Consider the following 21,487-nt stretch of genomic DNA (forward strand, 5'->3'; position numbering starts at 1 on the left):
TGTTGTTTTAATGTGTTTTATTTGGTCATTTATATTTAATTAATTCCTATTTAAGAGCATTTGGAGTCATAAATTGAGTATAGAACTACAAATAAATAAGTTTTTCCTGCTGACAATTTTAGCATACAATATATAGGTTATTACTCAAGATAGATCACCTTTCAATTTTCATCAAAACATCTTAGAAATCATTAAAAACCCTATATTCATCGGATCTTGAGTGCTTCACTCTTTAGGGTCTTGTTTTGAATCCTTTTTTACATTTTCTCATTTGAGATACAATACAACTTGAGAAATAAATGCTTGAGAAATAAATGTACTATTATCATTGTTATCGGCATTATGGTTGTTTCCTTCGTGCAAAATTACCCTTCAAAATTTTACCATGCTTTGGTAGTCGCTCATTTGCTGTGAAGATTCCATTTAAATGATTAAATCAGTAAAAAGTTATATATTGGCTTTCAGTATGTTCCTCCATACACATCGATTATGGGAAACTCAGTGGGTAATGATTTCGTAACCCTTTAGTTAGTTTTGGCTTCCCCCTTTTTATTATTATTATTATTTTTTATTTCTTTTATTGTGTTGTTGCCTTCAAGAATTGTGTGGTCACAAATCTGCATAGCACCTTGAATTAATAGATATTAATTCAAAAAAATTTGCTCCGAGATGAGGTGAGAGTGGGGGTTCGCTAGATCCGAATTCATTAGAGGGTACTTTGGTATTTTTTTGTACTTGTTATATTATTCTTATTTATTTTGATCTCTCTATAATGTGTACCATTATTTAAAAATATAGTAAAATTTTTGCAACCCATAAACGTGACTCTAATTCTCTTTAAAAAATATAGTGAAATTACTGTAACCCGTAAACGTGACTTTAATTATCTTTAGGTGAATCACGTTAAATCTGTGTATTCTTGTATGTGTTCGATCTATTTTTTTGCATTCTTATTATTATTTTTGTTTAATTTTGCAATACCCAAGTGCAGCAACCCCTCATGTTAAGAATCAGTAGCCTTGAATGGTTGTTGTTGATACAATTGCTTAAAGAAACAAAACTAGTTTAGGTGCAGATTTGAGTTGTCTTGTTGTCCAGGAAAAGATGCAACAGTTGCGTCCGAAGCAACTCTTATATGGTGTGGAATGTACTATGACATCCACATTTTAGTCACTAAAATTGCAACTGTCTTTGCTAATCCTCCTACTCTCCTTGAAACAAAATCAAATATAACAATTTCGGTAGCAAGAAAGTTCAGTCAAGTTCACAAAAGCTTTGCTTGACTATCTTATAAACAATGTTCTTATGGTTTTGATAAAATTAATGTCATACGACCATCAATTTATAAGATACAATTCGACTCTGTTAGGGCTGCACAAAAAATTGGTGGGATTGAAGAATCGAACCATATCGATTTCGGTTTCAAAATTTTATGGATATTTCATCTATTAATACGAAATGTGGTACCACATCATTGGTACACCTCATCATTAAAAATCTAACAAATCACTTTGTAAGAGTAGTTTAAAGCAGTGAAATTATTACATGGTCTCGGAAGTAATAATCAACACTTGACACTTTAGTAAATGTATCAAAATGGTGTAAGCTTTATTCAACTTTTTGCTGACTTGTCAAGTGTTGATTGGTCGGGACCAATGATTCCAAGATGTGAATTTTCATTGGCCGGGCAATACTAATGACATGACATGACATGACTAGTGCACCCAATATTTTTTTCCATGAGTCCATGACAGAGACACCCTAGGTTTGTAAAGGAATTTGTTGCATAACTAGAGGATTTGTTTGGGAAGCTAGGTTTGTAAAGGAATTTGTTGCATAACTAGAGGATTTGTTTGGGAAGTAAGAAGCAGTGGTTCCACATCCTACTGTCAACAATAACAGGCCAAATTCTACAAGTAACTTCAACAGAAGCACAATAGCATTTTAACCTGACAAACAGCACAACGCAGCAGGAACCTCAAGTAACAGTATCAACAAAGCAAATAGCACCAGCATGTCTACACCATCTGACGAGACAACTTTTATGCTTACTTATCCTCACAGAATACATCATCAAACTCATTCTCAGACACTCGGATAATGTAAGCCTGGATTGATTCACATAAGAGAACCTGCTGCAACTGCTATAAGTTTAAATCTCTGCTATCATTCAAATAAGCCTTTCCAATAGCAAGTGGATCGATTCACTGAAGAGAACCTGTTACAGCTGCTGTGAGTTTAAATCTCTGCTATCATTCTCAAGAAAGCATAAGCCATACATAATAGTTGACACTAAGCCAATAACTGAGATAGAGTTCATATTAACAACTAGGTTCAATACTTCAAGTTCAAGGTCTTCCATCTTGTTCTTCTAGTTTTTTTTTGTCTACGACACTCCTTTTCCCTTCATGTACCAGTGTCAACATGCACGACATGGGTATGGATAGAAGATTTGTAATTTAATGGTAGAAATGGTTTCCTATCTATCAGATAGATGGAAACACTTTTGTTTTCCCTCAAGCCATTTAATTTGAATCATAATCGAGTATATTCTTGTAAAACAACAAAATTGAACATTACATTGTAATAAAACATTATAGTATCAAAACGTGTGGGACATGTCTATGTACCCGTACCCAACTTTTGGATACATATTCCCATATCCTAAGATTTAGTATTCAAAGGGGTACAACACTTAGGCACACACGCACCTGATACACTTACCTGAGTCCGGGTAACAGATATTTATATCCATCCTAATATATTGACACAATTTGATCTTGACAAAAGTTTCCATAATAAAGGAAGGTGTGACAAATTACTTTGCCAAAAGCTCTCATTTCACAAGGTATTCTTACATTACACCCAACAATCGGAACACGATTATATGAGCAAAATAATTATACTGTATAATTGTGTGTGTATATTTATCCCCGAAAGGTTTCCAAATACTTCCATTTATGGAGCAAAAATGCAGTAACACTCGCCTTTCAATGTGATATTTAATAATGTGCTGACTAGTAAGAGTTGACATGGAAATTTACTCTTACCATTGCCAAGATCAAATGCACGTCAATCACACTGGACAACCCCAAAAATCCAAAACATTCACTGGAGTAACACAAGAGAGTATCAGTGACCAAAATGTATATGAATTGAAGGACTTCCAGTAAATTAACAGTTGATAAAACGATATATAAACAACAGAAGTAGTCACTTAAATGATTCAGCAAGAAAAATATGCGAGTCCTGAAGAACAACTGTAAACATACATGAATTGGAAGGTACTGATCATGTAAACCAGACAATATTAGGCCAAATTTTCTTTGATACTGATGCATACTCTTTATGCAGAAAAAGAAAGCGCACATATTTCATAATAAGGTGCGAAGTTATCTTGGGCACAAATTATAAACTGATAAAACCAATTCTTTGCCAGGGGATATCAAATTACTTCTTGTCATTTACCAAAAGAGTGGAAAGTGGAACTAGTTTCACGTTTTAGAAAACGAAAGCTAGTTTTAGTATTCTAGCAGATTTCCTGTAGAAATTCAGTGTCATTTATTTGTTTCAACTACATATCCAACATCTCATCAAATGTAACTTTTTGGCACAGACACCTACGCAATAATCTATGCTGTAGCCTCAATGCTTCAAATACATCTGGATATAAAAATACTCACACACACCCACAAGAGCCCATATGGGGCTCAAACCCCTCACCTCCCCTTTGAGGGAGAAAAGGTTATACCACCTGGGCTAATGGCCCACTGGTATCTTTAAGGACAATTACCAGCCTTTAACATGATATAAACTAAAAAACTGGAGACTGTTCTCCTAAACCATAGAAAGGGAGTTCAGAAGAAGCTTGTTTGTATTCTGTGCTGCATGGGTCGGAAAAAAAGTAACTGCAGGAAGAGCGCTGGGGAAGAGGGTTCAAGTTTCCGTCAAGCAGGTCGATAATTTGGGCTGGTGGAGAGCTGAACATAGAGTGTAACAGAAAGGCTATGACTCAACTCAGCAAGGCCATCACCCATCAGATCACCACGGTTATCCTCTCCACGGGTGTGAATAATCCTGCTCTCCTAATCTCTTCTTAAAAGTGCATAGAAGTCCGCAATGAGAACACCATTTGGACCTGCATCTGAGTCGATTTAGAGGAACAGAGAGGAAGAACACCCATTAAAATCTCATTTGGCCAGAAAAAGTCCGAGCTTGTAGGACTGCCATTCACTCTTTTGCAGCAGCTCTTTCCAGTATCTTAAAGCTTGATATAGGATTCTTCATCAACAAAAGGAATAGCATTTTACAAGAATGATTTAAAGAAGCAAGTTGAATTGTATTCAATACTCTTCTCTACAGTAAGATTGCTTTCGTTATTCAGCCACACCATGCAACATCACTTATTTGAGTGATAGGAGAGGAGGCCATGACAAAAATTAAACAAGTTCTGTATCCAGGTATTTATTCATTTTGATTCTTGCATACTCTTCCATCAAAAAATCTTTGAAACACTCATGTCAGAATTACGGAAATTTACAGCAAAGTCCATGTGATTTATACCTTGAGAGTAATGTGTAATGAATTTACTTTGTGTTAGACACCTGGCAAGTCTATATTGACTGACTTCAAGGATCATCAGTGACAAACACCTCCTTGGTCAAAATCATAATTGCTGACCGCATGTCTGTTATTGTTCAATGTCAACACTTTTAGCGTGGTTGTTAACTAAAAAATGAGTCTGGTATATCGGACTCTGACGACTTTAGCATACAATATATAGGTCGTTACTCAAGATAAATCATCTTTCAATATTCATCAAAACCCCTTAAAAATCATTAAAACCTTATATTATTAGATTTTGAAGTTAAAAATTCCGTATTGGATTGATTAGGCCATGGTGTTGCAAGGTTGAAAAATTTTCATCTGTGCGGTTTTTGATACTGTTATGTACTGCTCGGAACACCCCATGTCCATCACACTGCAACCGCATCTGTTGTTTATAACCTTGGACTCTACTAAAGAGGCCATCAACAATGCCTTATGTGAAGCACCAAGAGGCCATGATGCAGAATCAATAAGAGCTGCAGTGAGTACTTTGGAATCACAAAACTTAATGGCAGTGGTTGCTATCCACCATTACAAACTCTGATACACAATGGATAAATGTAAATTCGTGTCAATTTGTCGGCACTCAACCCTGAAAAGCAGCATCTCAGTAAATGCATCCAAAATTCCCAACAACTCTGGTGCTTGAATAAAATTTACACGAGCAGACACGCATGCATGCACGCAAACACACACACACACACTAATAGCAGTTCATCTGTTACTCAAGTTGGCTTCAATTTGATGCATACAACGCTTTTGTTTTATTTCTTCTTGTTATATTGTCGGTGCTGAAGCAATAATTATGTGTCAATTTTCATAATATAAGAATTAAAAAGGATGAGGAGCTATCAAATGATTGAGGCATATTTTACCAAATTCGATTCCAGATATACAGAGCATAAAAAACCGAAGTACCTTGGGAAAATGCAGTTGTTCAAAATATCATCTAAAATTCGAGAAACACGCTGTCTAAGGTCTTGAGCTGTTCCATCTCCTCCCCACAGGCAATTCCAGGTTCAATATAGCATATCTGAAACACATTTAAAATATCAACCTATCAAATAACAATTGGACAAAAGATGAATGTTTCTAATGTGATATAACCTGGTACTGCGGCTTCTTCAGTGTGTGAACACCTCTTTTTATTAACTTTTGCCATCCAACACTTCCTTTGAGAGATTTTTCCAGAGTTGCTGTTCTCTGTAGGTAACCCAGAAGATTGCTGAGAAATGTGGCATTTTTGATACAGTATATGTGCTAGAACAATTATATCGAGTTAAAGTATTTTGGACAACCAACAGAACCATATATCTTTAAAAAAAATAGATAACTACTGCAATAAGTGTAAACAAAATTAACTTGACAATCTTTTAGGAAGCTAACGCAATCGAATATCTGAGACATTTCAAAATTTTAATCAATTCTGACTAGGAAAACTGCATATAGTTCTCAGTACACTTGAGGAGTTTGTTTTCATTTGACCACTTATAACAAATTACGTGATTCTTATATCAGATCGGCACCAATACCACAAATTTATAGCCATAATTCTTTCCAAATTCATAGGTGTCAGTTATCAAGTTCTTAAAACTCCTCCACTTTTTGCTACAGTGGGACTCAGGGATAATTAATAAGTGCATTACCTAGAGTATAACTGTATATCATGCCTTCGCGTGGTGCTGCAAGGGAAAAATTTGAGAGAGAGTCAAGAGACCTAAACTTTGAGTAAACCTTCCCAATTTTTTTTACAATCATTAACCCAAGTGTCGATCAATAAATCTGTCAGCAAGTGATAGTTTTGATGGGAGAAAACGATGAGAAAACAATACTAAATCAACTTACTAGAGATATAACCCAATGTAAAATATATGAAGAGAAGATGGTAAGATGAGGGAAATTCATGACATAATATATATGGATTCTTGTGGGTAAGCAAGGGAAAAACTACGTCTAAGATGGTGGAGGTCCTGGGTGGACTGGACTTTGTGCAAAAGGATGCAAGGTATGTTTGTAGAGAGCACAGGTTGGATGACAGCAGAGTGCATGGTCAAACATCATGGACACTTTAAGGGGATCTTTTTAGGAGAGGAAGAACTGCACAGCCATAGAGCTGCATGACCAAATCCCATGGAGATATGACATCGCGTGAGTATTCAATTGTATAGTGAACAGTGTAACTCAATTAGGAGAGCAACTGCACAGCAGCTAGTATGATACTGGTGTAACCGTCGGATGCACAGCAATGGTGATACCATTACTTTAGTCAATGACCTGAAGTCACAGAACTTGATCTATGTAAAACCTTGTGAGGGACTAACATCTGCCATATTCAGGAAGGACTAAAAAAATGGACAGTTACCTGGGGTCTGATACATCAGAATAGGCAACCACATAATAGACCTAGAGTACATAGAATCATCCAATTGACCAATGATGTACACTGACCTCACGTCCTCCACCACCAGCATTGGTGGTGAAAGTTGTCACTTGTGGCAGTATGAAGAGCATTGGGGATAGGTACCACACTAGACAATCCAGAAAGTTCCACATGTCCATGAGTTTTGGAATTCTAAGCCATATATCTAAAGGAGTGGCCATTACCTAGAGTAGGTCCTGGCTACATCGAATTAGGGGAGGGGATGATTGAATATGGACCAAATGTTTTAACCTTTGGCATTATCTTTGTATGAAGTGATTTTTTATTAAACTCGAAACCGCATCTCACTCTTAGAAATTTAAACCTGTACCATTACACCAAGCAAAATGAGGATCCAACTACTTAAATAGAGAAGTATGAAGAACACTAGATTGTGTGGTACACCGTACATTACTTTGTTACATGGTCCTATATTACAGGTTAACTGCAGCTACCAAGCTAAAATGTATCTGGACAATATTAAACACACCCACAGATGGATGAAGTAAATGGTTAAACTGAAATGATTAGATGCATACAATAAAGGCAAACCATCAAAACTATTAATTTTAAACACACAATCAGTGTTAGAGCCAGCATAATTTTCATATGTACTGCCGTTGGTGATATTCTATAATCAAATGCAACTCATATGCATACTTACATGAGAAGGATCTAAGATTAACAGATTGTATTGCTGCATCCCTTTCCGCTGACGTTTGGCTTGAATCCCAACAACTGTCCTTGAATGCCCATCATGCTGGAAGTACAAGGGCCTGTTATTGGAACTCTCACAAATTATTATACAATAAAGGATGTATTCTTCCAAATGTAGATTTACACAGTCCCAAACAAACTAATCAGTCAGAACATTGAAGTTCAATTCAACAGTCACTAACATTTTCTCACTGACAATAACACGAGGATTGCCTGATTTAGTGATCTTACTGTCAGAGAAGTAATTCCACACCCAATCAATGAGAACCTGCTGACCCTTGGCCGACTTTGTAAAACAATTGTTAGTATTGTCACTATTTTCCAGGTTATCATTACTTCTGCTGACTGAAGTACCCGGATCATTCCCAAGTTGGAAACTAGAATATCTGGAGTTTTCATGCCCACTGGAACCCTTTTGGGGAATATGGTGATCCCCTCTATTCAGAAATCTGTCCATTGGTCCATATACCTGCACTGCCTTCCTCTTGCCTCCATTGCCTAAACTGGGAGTAGAGGATATTGTTTTAGTTTCCTTAACACCAAAATCCACTATCCTGGCACGAAGCCCAAAAGAACGAAAAAGTGTGGCACATTCAGTAGTTCCAATCCACTTTGTTTTGCCATAAATCTTGTGGCCAAAATGATTCGAGCCAAGTATATCAAAATCCTTTTCCCAAGCAATTTCAAGCCATCTCTGGAGTGATGGAATGTCAGGAACGAATTCCGAACCACCAAACAGTACCTCCCTCACATCTTTTCGTTGCATAAGCAAGTGTGAGGAAAGCATCTGGATGTTACGCCATCCACAGCCCCAACCAATGTCCTCTTCAATGCTCTGAAAATGATCAACATTGCCTGATAATATACTAGTTGAGTTTTCAGAATCTAATTCCAAACACCTCCTCAACAAGGCTATCAAACCATCATCAACTTTGTAGAAGGCTGCCCTAATCTGTAAACTATTTAAGCAACAAATCTTTTCATGAATGCGAGTTTCTCCATCAATATTGGTCTTGCCATCATTCCTTAACATATCACTTTTACGGTTCTTTTGAGTACTGGTTTCACATTGCATGTCCTCATTCAACTGATTATTCTGCCAATATAACCATCAATAAGCTAACGTTAGTATATTAAGCTGCATATTTTGACAAGGTATGGGAAACCTAATAGACAAGTACAAGAAAATACACAAATGATGGTGCAATTATTCGGTGACACATAGAAACTTTTATAGTGTTTATGAAAAAAAAAAAATACTTGTATAATATGCTCCAAGCTTCGCATGTGAGTGACGTCCCAATGATGATTCTATTGAGGAATTCAGTACTCTGGTGTGTGTATAATTTTTCCAAATCTCTTTGAAATCTCCCAAAGTTTACTATATAATTTGTTTATATCTTAATCCAAACCATGTCTAATTCTAGCTCCCATGTACACAATTAGCATTAAAAGTACTTGAATATGAATATCAAAGAAGTAGACAAGCATTTTCCGCCTGGCAAAGAATGTGAACCTGCATAGGAGGCTTTTAACCCATTTCGGTGCAATAATTATTATTCAAGAAATTTCAATTTTCTCTTAACCTTTTTCCGATAAACACACACATAACATACTATACACAGCAAAATACACACACATTTACACCTACACACACGGAGAGTACCACAGTTAGAGGTGGACTTGATGGGGCAAATGCAATTGCCTGCGCCAATTCCATGTCCCTCTCGAGTTCCTCATCATCGAAGTGATTGTTCGCATGCCTGCACCATTAATTCACAAATCTCTATTAGAAAATTAAATTTCAACAGCATACATATATATAGCTGAACAAAACACACACACACATATTGCATACAGGTGTGTGTGTGTGTGTGTGTGTGTATAGATGAAAAAGGGCAAATTAATAGAATATACCTTTCTAGTTCGAGGAACGGAACTGTAAGATGACAAAAGGGGCAAATCGACAGGTCCATAATTCCCGCTTTTATTATGAAATTTCAATATTCGAAAGTGAAGCTCTCTCTATCATCTGTATATCAATTGCTAGCGATCACAATCATCATATGTAATTAAGTATATATATATAATATTATATATACACGTACCGCTTTTATTATGATTTCAATATTCAAAAGTGAAGCTGTCTCTATCATCTGTATATCAATTGCTAGCGATCACACTCATCATATGTAATTAAGTATATATTTATAATATTATATATACACGTACATATATACACAATTCTAACAGCAATATCAGTGGTAAGGGCAAAGCAAAAATAGGAGATTAAAAACATTACCCACAGATAAGCAAATTAAACAATAGGCGATGAAAGGGAGAAAATTCAATTTGTCTAAAACTTCCCATTAAATAACCAAAATACCCATGTACGCAATAGAGTACTTGCACCTTGTGCTTTAAATGATGGTACACTTTTCCAAATGCATTACTGCACATTATTGGGAAGTAAATATAAGGACCTGTTTGTTAGGTGTTTTACTTTAGTGTTTTTGTTGCAGGCCTCCATTTCAGGCCCAAAAACATGTTTGGTAACCCTTGTTTTGTTTTAAACAGTACAAAAACATTATTTTAAACAGTACTCAATTTGGGCCCAAAAGTGAAACACCGAAATGGTGTTTGTTGTTGTTTCTAAACTGTAGCCCAATAAAAAGCACTGTAGTGGTTGAAGTAAGTTGGGTCTAACACTGTAGCGGATGAAGTAACTTTAAAACGCGTTTGCAACATTTGGCCCGATCTTTTCTCTCTCCTCTGAAACCATAGAGAAGGCGATTTGGAAGGCGACGAAGATTTAGGCTCAAATTCAGGCGGAATGAAGAGGGGAAGGAGGATACTACAGGTTGCAAATAAACAGAACAATTCAGGCAAATATTTGAGCTCGAATTTTAGGCTTGTTAAATAAAGAGTCAATTTTGAACAATATTTGATCGCTCATCTAAACCATGTCTAAATCCGTGAATATGAGCTCATGTAAGCTCATATATAATCGGATCCATATTGACTTACAAATACGTTCATAATTATAAATTTGTATATGTTCATAAACATAATACAGACTTACTTATGTAGATTTGTATAATAAGTTCATAAATGAGTCAAAATAGTTTTGAACACAAGTTCAAATCGAGTTTGAACGACTTTTGTTATTAAACAAACAAAACTAAACTAAACTGAACCTCACAAATGATCGAGCCGAACCTGAACAATTATTTTAGGCTTGATTAACCTTCCATTCATTTACTATCCCAAAGAAGAGAGAACCAAGGATTTGTCAAACATTTAAACCATGTTTTTCCTCAAATAAAGTGAAATGATGCACTATCATTTTCCTCTTTTCCTTTCTAACTATTCAAATAAGAAGATATTAATCAATAAAATCATTCCTTTCTTTTTCTTATCTTTTAACTGATGTTATTCTTGAAAATATAATAATAGACCTATGTTTTGAATTAGTTTGCGCAAGGTAAACTACTTTTATACTTGAATTTGTATATTTGGCTTTTAGCTCTATCATAAAATTTAAAATATGAAGCCAAATTATTATTATTTACCTGGCAAACAAAATAAGATTACATCATTTGAGGATTACAAGGCGATTAATGAACATCATCAGGACTAACCACAACTAATGGGCCGAACCCACTAGAACTTGTTGGAGTGGCTTACTTCCCACGCACCATAATGACCATCATTACAAACTTTGACAAGTGGACCCATAACTGGCACCACACAGCAAGAGGCAACAAATGAGGACGACGTAACAACGTATATCGACAGAACGGAGTGGACTGATAGATTGCAAACGTACTATCATCCCCGTAAGCTCCATCATTATGAACTCCATCATAGGCCTTTAAACTCCAGATCTGATAAAACATAAATATCGCACTTGCAAGATTGAATAACTGCAGCGGCCAAATGTGGCCAAAAAGACGTGAATGAGTAGCCAATAAACGCCACCGATACCAAGACAGCAAAGGCAAATACGGCCTCGGTGACTTTGCAACCACAACATATTCAACAACCACCCCAAAAAAACATCGTCGAGTATTGCAATGACAGAAAAACCCAGCCACCAAACAGAAGCCTTCCCACCCATGGGAAGAGTAAAAGCAAGGCAAGCATAGAACCCTAAAAACAACAAACACCAGGAAACACAGTACAATGGACAGGAAAACAAAAGATATATGCATAATATCTGAATCAAAAGGGAAGAGCAGCAAGGATGGGGTCACAATCCGTCTAGTGCGCGAAATCCTCGACTTTACGCCCCACAACTCCCTTTTACCCTTTCGGCCAACAAATCAGAAAAAAAGGAGAGAGAGATCACTCTAATGAGCCGAGGAACTCCTATGGGAAGGAGGACTCCTACGAAGAGGAGAAAAAGAGTGCGTGAAAAACTTCTAGGGAGGCCTACCATTACTCCTACCATTTATGATTTACGCTTTCACTTTTGAAATTTCACATTCATGTCATTAAAATAAACGTGGACCTTCATAGCTGTACAACATGGTGATTAGTCCTGCATTAGGAGTGAATGTCTCCGAACATAAAAGACTGTTTTGATACTTTGCGCACGAGATCTATTAAAACAAGGCCATCTGAGACTTCAATCATCGGTAATTTCATGTATCATACATGTAAAGAAACATCCATTTGTACCAGTTGTTTCATATATTCATATACACTTTATTTGCCTCGATTATATAATCGTATTATATATATATACAGAAATCTCCCAGTGTCAAAAAGCACAAAGAAGAAGACTCAGAAGCTATAAACTTCTTTCAGCATATAACATGAGAATTTCAGCCATTACATGTACACGACTTGTTAGTCCTCTCTTAGAACAGGTGTATTCAGAACATGTTACACGAATGTTGTGGTTGTGGTGCTCCGGTATCTAGAACCGATCAGCAGCGACCCATCTTATCTTCTTCGGATCTCATTGTTCGCACACAAAGATTACTCCACAAAAGCAGAGCAGAACTAAGCTGCTTCTTTGCCGTCTACCCAAGTTCGGCTCTTGGAGAGTAGCAGGTCCTTCATCTCTCTGAAACGCCTGAGCTCCTCGAGTGCATCAGATGTCTTACGAGGTAAAAAGAAGCTAGAAGTTGCACCAACTTCTCCCTCAGGTTCAATCTTTGAGGCATGAGGCGAGTAATAACTTGAATCTTGACGCAGAGGAGGTGCTGTCCTTAGCATGTGAACCAGCGCACCAACAGCAGCATCTTGTGATTTTCGAACTGCTGTGAATGGTTGTGAAGTAAATTCTGAAGCCTTTTTCTCATCAAGATTCTGACTGTACCACAGGAAAGAAAATTTGCACTGTAAGTACTGAAATTACCAAAGCATTAAATATAGGAATATGTGTGCGTGTGTGTGTGTTTTACTATATTAAAAAAAGGAAAAAAGAAAAGGATCGATACTAAGACAGGCTCAACCCATTGAACCTGATCAATTTACAGCAGATTTGCTAAAACCGGTAGGGGGGAGAGAGAGGAAGAGAGCTTCTATTTCAACAAAAATAGTCTAAACGCATCTTCAAGTTCAAATAAGCTTTTGACCTCATTTAGCCACAAATCAAAAGGTTAACTATCCTTTATTGTATGTCAAACGAAAACACATGCATTGAGATTAAGATTTGAACATCATCAAAGTAAAATGTACCCGGCAAAAAGAATTTGAAAAAATCAACTTAAATTTTCAAACAAAAAATTCTAGCTGTGTCAATTATGACTTGCAAGCTTGCTACTCTTCCTCAATTATTGCCAGCACCTGGGAAGTGAATGCATCCAACAAACTTGTCATATTCTTCCATGTTGTCACTAGCCATGAAACAACGGAACAAAGTGAAACTGATATGACAATAATATCCAGAAGCCATAATTATTCGAACACACAAAACAAAAACATAACCCGCAACTGACACAAGTACTGTACCAAAGTCGTAGCATTGCCTAGTGCCACTTCTCCTTCCCACCAAAATCTCACTTGACGTGGAAATTATTTATGCACATAAGAAGTATTAGAAAATTAAAAACATTCATAGCTAACAAACTGATGCATGATGGTTAACAGAGATATTGCTAACTCATAAAGTTTTTTCCCCCTTCCTATAGTTTCAGAGGCAGAAATTTGTTCAGGATTTATTTTTTCCAGATGCCAGTTCTTATAATTTTGGGAGTGCGCCTTCAGCCATTCACACACTTTAGAGAGATTCAAAATGAACATAATTTATCAAGCAATAAAAGAGGGAAAAAAAAAAAACTCAGTCAGCACAGTCAACAAAAATATACAATGACAAAACATATATACAAATTAAGCAACATATAATCAAACAACCAGACACAGAGATTAGGATTTTGGCCATCAAGATCCTATATAGAGTCCTATACAATTGATGAAAAGGTAAATAAGTCAATCTTAAGCTTCAATCCTACATGTATATATTTCCTCCCACTTAGTGGAACTTGGACCGTTAGAACTAAATGTAGAACATGTTAACCAAGTAAGACCAATGTGGATATGATGAGAGCAAAGCTGAAGGAAAACAATGGCATGATTGTTCCAAGGACGGTTTGGGGAAGGGTTGCAAATGGATGCTATTAATTGCTAGTTTAATTTTAATAAAAAACCAAAGCATGAAGTTGATATTGCGGCTTGAGACATCCTTCATCCGAAGAATAAACAAGAAAAGAAGAAGAAGAAAGAGAGAAGGAAGAAAAGAGAGCTTAGGGTTTTTTCTGTGTTACTGTGAATGTGAAATGAAAAGTTTAAATAATACTCCTCATAATAACGTAAAATACTAATCAAAAACTATTCCTCAAGTTGAGGTCAAGGACACTGAGCTTAATCCTGGAGGGACAACAGTTCATATAAGACACTTTTGTCAATATACTTGTCAGTGACAGTGTCAGTCAGTCTCCAGTTCAGGTGAAACAATATATATACCATTCAATTTCTCCTTCAGAAAATGTTTGTCCACTTCAATATGCTTTGTAAGGAAATTGTGCCTCAAATTCCTATTCTAGTTACTAATCAGCTGTCTAATTAACAGCAACTCTTGATCAGGATTTAGGAAAGTTCTCGTTAGATAAGTCTTAGCTAAAAAAGAATTGTAATCCTTGTTGAACATAGGAACTTAGGTTTAGAATTCCAAAAATAGGTAACGAGGCCGTTGGTTGAGACTCGTGTGGAATGAGAGAATGTAACAGCATTGACTCATAGAGGAGATGAACGTGTGAGAGTCATGGGTCCTCTACCAAACAATAGTAGACATGTGGTTAAAGATTAGTAGAGTGGAAGAATGCCGATGGTGATAAAGAAGCATTGTAGAGAGGTACAACGTGAAGGGCTTGGGTACTAAACGCACATATCCAGGAGCAGAAATTCAAGCACACAATCTGGTGTTGGATATTCTCTATCGTGGTAATATTTCTACAAAATTATACTGGAATATCTCCTCATCTGTGTATTTGAGTTGTGTCGAACTATGTATATCTTGTACTTTTGTGTGATTGCTTATTGTTTGTGATTGGATCTTAGGGTGCTTCCGTTGACTCAACACTTCGCCATATCATCTTCCTCGGGTAATGTGCAATGATGCACAAAAAATTTACTATCAAAATAGCTAATTAAAAAGCTAAAGCAATGGAAAAATCAAGAATTGCTTTAAAATTGATATATGTCATGCATGTTAACAAAAAGGAAGCAGATGCCATGTTAAATGACTTAATCACATCTAAATTCTTCATAAACTGATAATATCCCTGCATAATTAACAAGTTACCACATCTTATAATCCAGTCATATGACCCACAAACAAATAAATAAAAATATAGTTATGTATTGTAAATTAGGAGTTCACAGAATTCATGAATTTCTTGAAACTTGGAGAGTGAGACTACTGGAGGGGGAGAGAGAGAGAGAGAGAGAGAGAGAGTGGACTGTAAATATTACAGATCTCCTATAATCATTCATGGACAACAACATCCAAAGCAAGTCAAGAAAGAGACAATTTTTGTGTTTAGAATTTGCAACTAAGGTCAAAACTTCTAAATAGTGAAGCCACAAATCTTTCTAGTGATCATTTACCAGGGAAAAAAAAAACTTTCTGGTGCTTCAAGTACAGTTGCTTGGAACATCATAAAAAATGTTGCTACCAAAAGATATAAGAAAGTTAAACCGTGAAAAGACACATATGGAATCTTTATCATGTAAGACAAGGATGAATAGTTCGGATTTTGATTAAACTGCCTTTGTCAAATAATGCTGACCAATCTAGCCATTTCACCATGATCACATGTTATCAACAAAAGTGATTACAAGTATGACTGGAGTTTTTCTGGTGACCCATATGTTGGCAACCATAGGTATGTTAGGAGTTTGTCTTTAGAAATTTCCAAATATTTAAAGAAATATATTTAAAGAAATTGTATTAGTTTTTCAAATTATTTGTAGTAGCTCGATACCAAGAGCTATCCCAAATTTCAGTTTTGGGTAGTTGTTAGCTCTTAAGAAAGAAAGGTCTCTTCAATACTGGCAAGTACTGTTTCGAAAATTCTTCTGACATTTTAATGCTAAAGACTCAAATATGGGCTGAAACTTTTTATTTATTTATTTTTGATAGTTTGAAATATGGTCTGAAACTTCCTGAAGAAAATGACTCTTTTGTGGTATCTTAGTTATTTAAATAATTATTATTACAATTCCATTTGAGAAAGATGCACAAAAGGTTAGGTAGATAGCATAAAAAGAGAGAGTGGGAGATGGACAGAGGACCAAAGCTCTTCATCAATTTTAATTAACTAAAAATCGTCACCCCTCTTACATCCTTAGGATAGGCTTTCTTTGCAACCTAATGTACCAAAAGGCACCTAACCTAATACCCATATGTGGTACGGCCAATATAGGTATAAAACACCTAATATAACTTATAAAACAAGGTCCAAGCACTTTTTTAAAATTTGTACTATTTCCATCACAAAATTTTGAAAAAAGAAACAAAAATCTTTATAATAAAAAAAAAATAAAAAATAAAAAATCTTACTCAAACTATAATACAACCTACACCAATCTTACTTCTAAACCTAATGCTTCGTTTGGTAGGAAAGAAAAATTTTGATGGAAGGGAGAGAAGAAGGGATTGATGAGACATTCCTAGAGAAGAGATTATGCACTTCCCTCTTTTTGTTCGGTTTGACGGAAGAGAAGAGAATAAATTCACAATTTATTGTGTTTGTTAGAAGAGAAAGAAAGTTAAGAGTTTTAAATTGTTTTTGCCATTACACCCATCATTATCTATATTATTGTAATTTATAGAGGATAGTATTGTAATTTAAAAATTGTATAATTTAGGATAGTATTGTAATTCAGAACTTCCATAATAGCACCACTTGTCTTCCCTCCTCTCTTCCGCCCATATTTGGTGGGATGAAAATTTGTAAAGGAGAAAGGATGACTCATCCCTCCTATTATCCTTTCTCTCATTATCTCCTCTCCACCAAACGAAGGAAATTTGTTCTTTCCTTCCTATTTTTCATCCACTCCTCTTCCTTCCTTCCTACCGAACATAGCATAAATGAATTTGAAAATTAACACACAGCATGTGTCTTTCGTGTTGCTATTACACCAACGAACAATCCCCATAGCTTTGAGCTTGCCTGTATCAAGTTTTCATAAAAATATAGAATTTCTCTTTTTTCCACATTATAGTTCTTCCTTATCTCATTATCGAACTTTCTTTTCTTCTCCCAGAATTGTTATTAGGTTGCACACATAAAACATAGATTCCTTTTAAAACCATTTACTTTATCATTTTGAAAATCCTAACATAATAGATCGAAGTTGTAAACAAAATGTGAAGAACCCTTAAGTTATGTAAAAATAAAGATATGGCCTTCCAAATTGAGTCACAGATAGTGAAAGATATCCCTCAAGGCGAATCCATAATATTTTGTTTGCACAATTAGCATGAAAATAAGAGTGAAATTGAAACTACTTGTATAACTAGGATGAAAAATAGGCAGACCACTGAGGTTCAAACCCTTGACCTCCCTTTGGGAAGTAGGAGTATTGAACCGCTAGGCCACAGGCATGTTGGTCATATAATTTTGTTTGCATAACTAGCATGAAAATAATAGTGGACTATGGACCTATTTGGTATAAATTTGTGGAAATATCTATTCTCATTAGGCTGACAGTTTTCTAGAAATTTTTACTTGAAAACAGTCTGAAAATTTCTTGATGTTCTGCAGAATTGAACCAAACTGGCACTATATCTCTTGTCAGCAACCCAAACCATTTGAGTCAAGTCAAATAAAAGGCAGTCAAACTTCTTTCCCATAACAACTCTTTCATATCAATGAAACTACAATCCTACAATCATCAAGCTAGTAACTGTAACAATCATCAGGCTAACAAGTATATTTGACTAGGTAAGATTACGCATTTGCATTGAAAATCACTGTAAAGGAAATGTAAATAGTTTGACTAACTGGACTATAACAACAAAATCCATATCCGCATCAGGACATCAAGACATTGAGGTAAATGAAAGTACCTGAAAGGGGAATCTGATGTATCAACATCATCAACAATAAATGGACAAGAGAAGTCACAATCATCCAAGTCATCTTGAAAAGATAATCTACTAGAGCTTCTTGAGAATCCAATACGTGGTGAACCACTTGAAGATAGCAATCCTGAGAATCGTCCAGAATCATCTTTGCTATCTTTTAACATCTATCAAACAAATATCAATAGACCTCAGCAGTAGGCACATAAGATACAGATTTAAACTAAAAAGTCAGTGTTTGAGAAAACCAATAAGTTGAAGAAATCAAGGACTACCTTCTGACTATAATAGTGATTTGCGATTCCAGAATTCAGCTCCCCAGCTCTTAGTGATTCTGATATCTTAAACAACCTGCTTCCAGATGGGGAGTCCTGTGATGAAGGATCAGGCCTTGTACTTTTTGGGGATAAAGGTGGAAGAGAATGTCTATTTGGATCAGAAAAATTGGGAGAAAGGTATCTAGGACTTCTGCCCATCATTGGATGTGGGATACTTAAAGGGGCAGTCTCTGAATGCGGACGAGTTTGCATAGGATTACCTCTAGAAAGGTATGTTGGGGGAGATGGGGAAGGAGACGATGAAAATGGGGGTGAAAGCTGGTATTCATCAAAACTGGTTGCGTTATGATGAGTTGGAAGTCTATACGATTTTTGACTGTATGTATCAGTAGGTGAAGGTGTAAAATCATATGATACAGTAGATGTTCGACGGGCAGGTGGAGATCCATAAAGAGGTTGATTCTGTGCTAAAGGACTTCCCCAGTTCAGGCCACTTGTCCAGCTGTGCGGGCGCTGAAATGGTGCTGAAGAAGGTGGTCTTGTCTCTCTCAATTGAAAGGATGTAGCTTGGACACTCTTTCCAGTGGAGCGGAAAGCCCTGAGAGGGTCAGTGGCAGGGCTACCAACATAATCTGTAATAATCTGTGCTGGGAACAAGGCAGAAGTCTCAAGGTTGAAATCAGACAGACTTTCACGATATGTCACAGATATGGAGAGACGACCTTGGGGAGCATCTACAGAGAGGACAGGGCGTGGCTTCATCAGTCCCTCCTCTGCCCTCGAAAAAGGAGCACTAAATGAAGAAACCTTGTAGTTGATATCAAAATCATAAGCCTGGCTTGACGAAGTAAGCTTCCGAAAGGCCCGGTGTGCAGGAAGGAGCCTCATCATTGAATAAAGAGAACGTAAAAGTATGATCAATTTCTTATAAGTTTTCTTGTAAGAAGCAGAAGATTCCCCAAATTGAGTATGCATTGTCCTGATATACTCATATTGAACAGTCCACCTCTCTATAACCGTCTCAACACTTTTCCCCATTCCTAAATTACTACATGAATTGTGCACGGATGAGAGATTCGGCCCTTCTTGGACAAGTATTATGTCAATTATCATCGGCTCCATTAAATTTCTGTGCCAGAAATTCAAATTATCTAAAGAAGCAGGACGGTCTCCTAGTACTAAACCGAACCACTTGTCACTCCTTTTCGCTTGAACAGCACCAGACGACGCATCACCACTGCGATGGGGCCGAATCGAAGGAACCCTAGAGTCCAATACAATATGCAAGCTTTTCAGAAGAAACTGCGAAACTATTTGTTCAAACCGTCCATATTCAGGCTGAGAATTACTCTGAAAATCCATGTTTCTCTACAAACACACCATTACACAAATTCCTAGTCCTCCATCTTATAATGGACTCCCATTTACCACTCTAAACAACTTAAATTCCGTAAATCTAGATAATGCAGTTCCAACTCTATCCGTGGCTGTAAATACACAAAACCCATCATCAACCAAACCAAATCTCTCTAACTCATTGCTTTATCTGTATGAAAAAATATATGCCTGATGGATTGATAGGTGGATTTCGAAATTCTCGAAATAATAAACAATAAATAGACATAAACTTAGGTATATTTTTATCATCAGAACTCAGAAAGATTCAAAAATCAAAGATACAGTACAAGAACAAAGAAACAACAGGTCAATCTGATCGAATTCGAGAGCACAATGATGATAACGAATCGACGAACATGTGAGTAATTGAACTAAACATGTTAATATAAATAGATTTATTTAATCACTATAAATTTAACAATAACTATCTTATGAAATCGATGAATTGATTGAAGAGTGAAAAGGAAGGTAAAACTTACTCAGGATAAGAGATTTCTTCAGCACCGGAGAGAAAGAGAGATTAGAAAGAAACCCGACAATGATTGCGTAGAGCAGTGTCTCTGCACTTATAGACTCTTTAATGTAAATTAATTAATCACTTTAGTTTTATTTTTTTTTCGAAATTAATCACTTTAGACTCTTTGATTTTGTTTGATTTCGGGCGCCATGTTTGTTTTTAGAGTATATTTTTATTTTCCTTGTTTTGGCATCAAATATGAAAATTTAATTGAAGAGTAAATTACACTTAAACCGTTTAGGTATATTACTTTATTCTTTTGCAAATTTGACATTCCTGAATCAAGTTATCGGCCAAAAAGTTATATTGGATGTGAAAATTTGGTAAATGATAAAATTATCATTTTATAAAATCTGGTCCAACATGCATAAGGAAAAAAAATGTTAAGGTGCCTTTGGACCGCAAGTGTAAAAAAATAAAAACAACCTACTCAAGTGTAATTTGTTCAATTCTAAAGAAGGTCAGTATAATTTATCCTTAATTTGACCAACTCCACTCTAATATCTTTGGTATTTGAAACACAGAGATAATGGGATGTTTCATTTGATAAGAAGCAACAAAAATAGGTAAAGAAAAATAGGTAGGAATAAAATAATAGTCTCGATATTTAATTAATTGTTTAATTGCATTTTTATTTGAGTTTGTAATTATTTGACTAATTGGTTACCTGTGAAATTGATTTAATTATCTAATTGTTATTTGTTGTTTTATTTGAATAATTTGGTTAATTAAATAATGTGATTAGATGATGTGTGTAATTAATTGTTTAAATTAAATGTTTATTCTGTTTATTTTTATTTTTATTTTAAAAGAATTGGGCTTGGATAGTAGTAATGGACCAACCATTTAGGTCTCATGGATTACTTGGATAGGAAATTAAATGGGTACAACTATTATCCATGGATAGTTATACATATATGTATGGATATATATGTATATAATGTTAGTTT

At 35.8% G+C, this 21,487-nt stretch overlaps 2 protein-coding genes across 3 annotated transcripts; both read right to left on the reverse strand.

The window, feature by feature from the left end:
* Window positions 1-3,445: 3,445 nt before the first annotated feature.
* Window positions 3,446-10,058, reverse strand: LOC132271501 (uncharacterized). Its single transcript, XM_059772890.1, has 7 exons — window positions 9,662-10,058; window positions 9,411-9,507; window positions 7,927-8,840; window positions 7,692-7,803; window positions 5,716-5,811; window positions 5,527-5,641; window positions 3,446-4,281 (listed from the first exon to the last, which is right to left on the reverse strand). Exons 1-6 carry the CDS (start codon window positions 9,718-9,720, stop codon window positions 5,558-5,560), a joined length of 1,362 nt encoding a protein of 453 aa, XP_059628873.1. The 5' UTR covers window positions 9,721-10,058; the 3' UTR covers window positions 3,446-4,281; window positions 5,527-5,557.
* A 2,323-nt stretch (window positions 10,059-12,381) lies between these two features.
* On the reverse strand, window positions 12,382-20,643 carry LOC132271503 (autophagy-related protein 13a-like). 2 transcript variants are annotated; one of them, XM_059772891.1, is made up of 4 exons: window positions 20,500-20,643; window positions 18,620-20,168; window positions 18,330-18,511; window positions 12,382-13,067 (listed from the first exon to the last, which is right to left on the reverse strand). In XM_059772891.1, the coding sequence occupies exons 2-4, from the start codon at window positions 19,982-19,984 to the stop codon at window positions 12,755-12,757; spliced, it is 1,860 nt and encodes a 619-aa protein (XP_059628874.1). In that variant the 5' UTR covers window positions 19,985-20,168; window positions 20,500-20,643; the 3' UTR covers window positions 12,382-12,754. The 2 variants fall into 2 exon arrangements, with proteins under 2 accessions (XP_059628874.1, XP_059628875.1); XM_059772892.1 differs by having other exon boundaries at window positions 18,620-20,109; window positions 20,500-20,580.
* Window positions 20,644-21,487: the final 844 nt, after the last annotated feature.

The sequence above is a fragment of the Cornus florida genome, unplaced genomic scaffold, assembly GCF_030987335.1.
Source record: "Cornus florida cultivar Cherokee Brave unplaced genomic scaffold, ASM3098733v1 CherokeeBrave_3.0.0_Hap2_Chr08, whole genome shotgun sequence".
NCBI lineage: Eukaryota > Viridiplantae > Streptophyta > Magnoliopsida > Cornales > Cornaceae > Cornus > Cornus florida.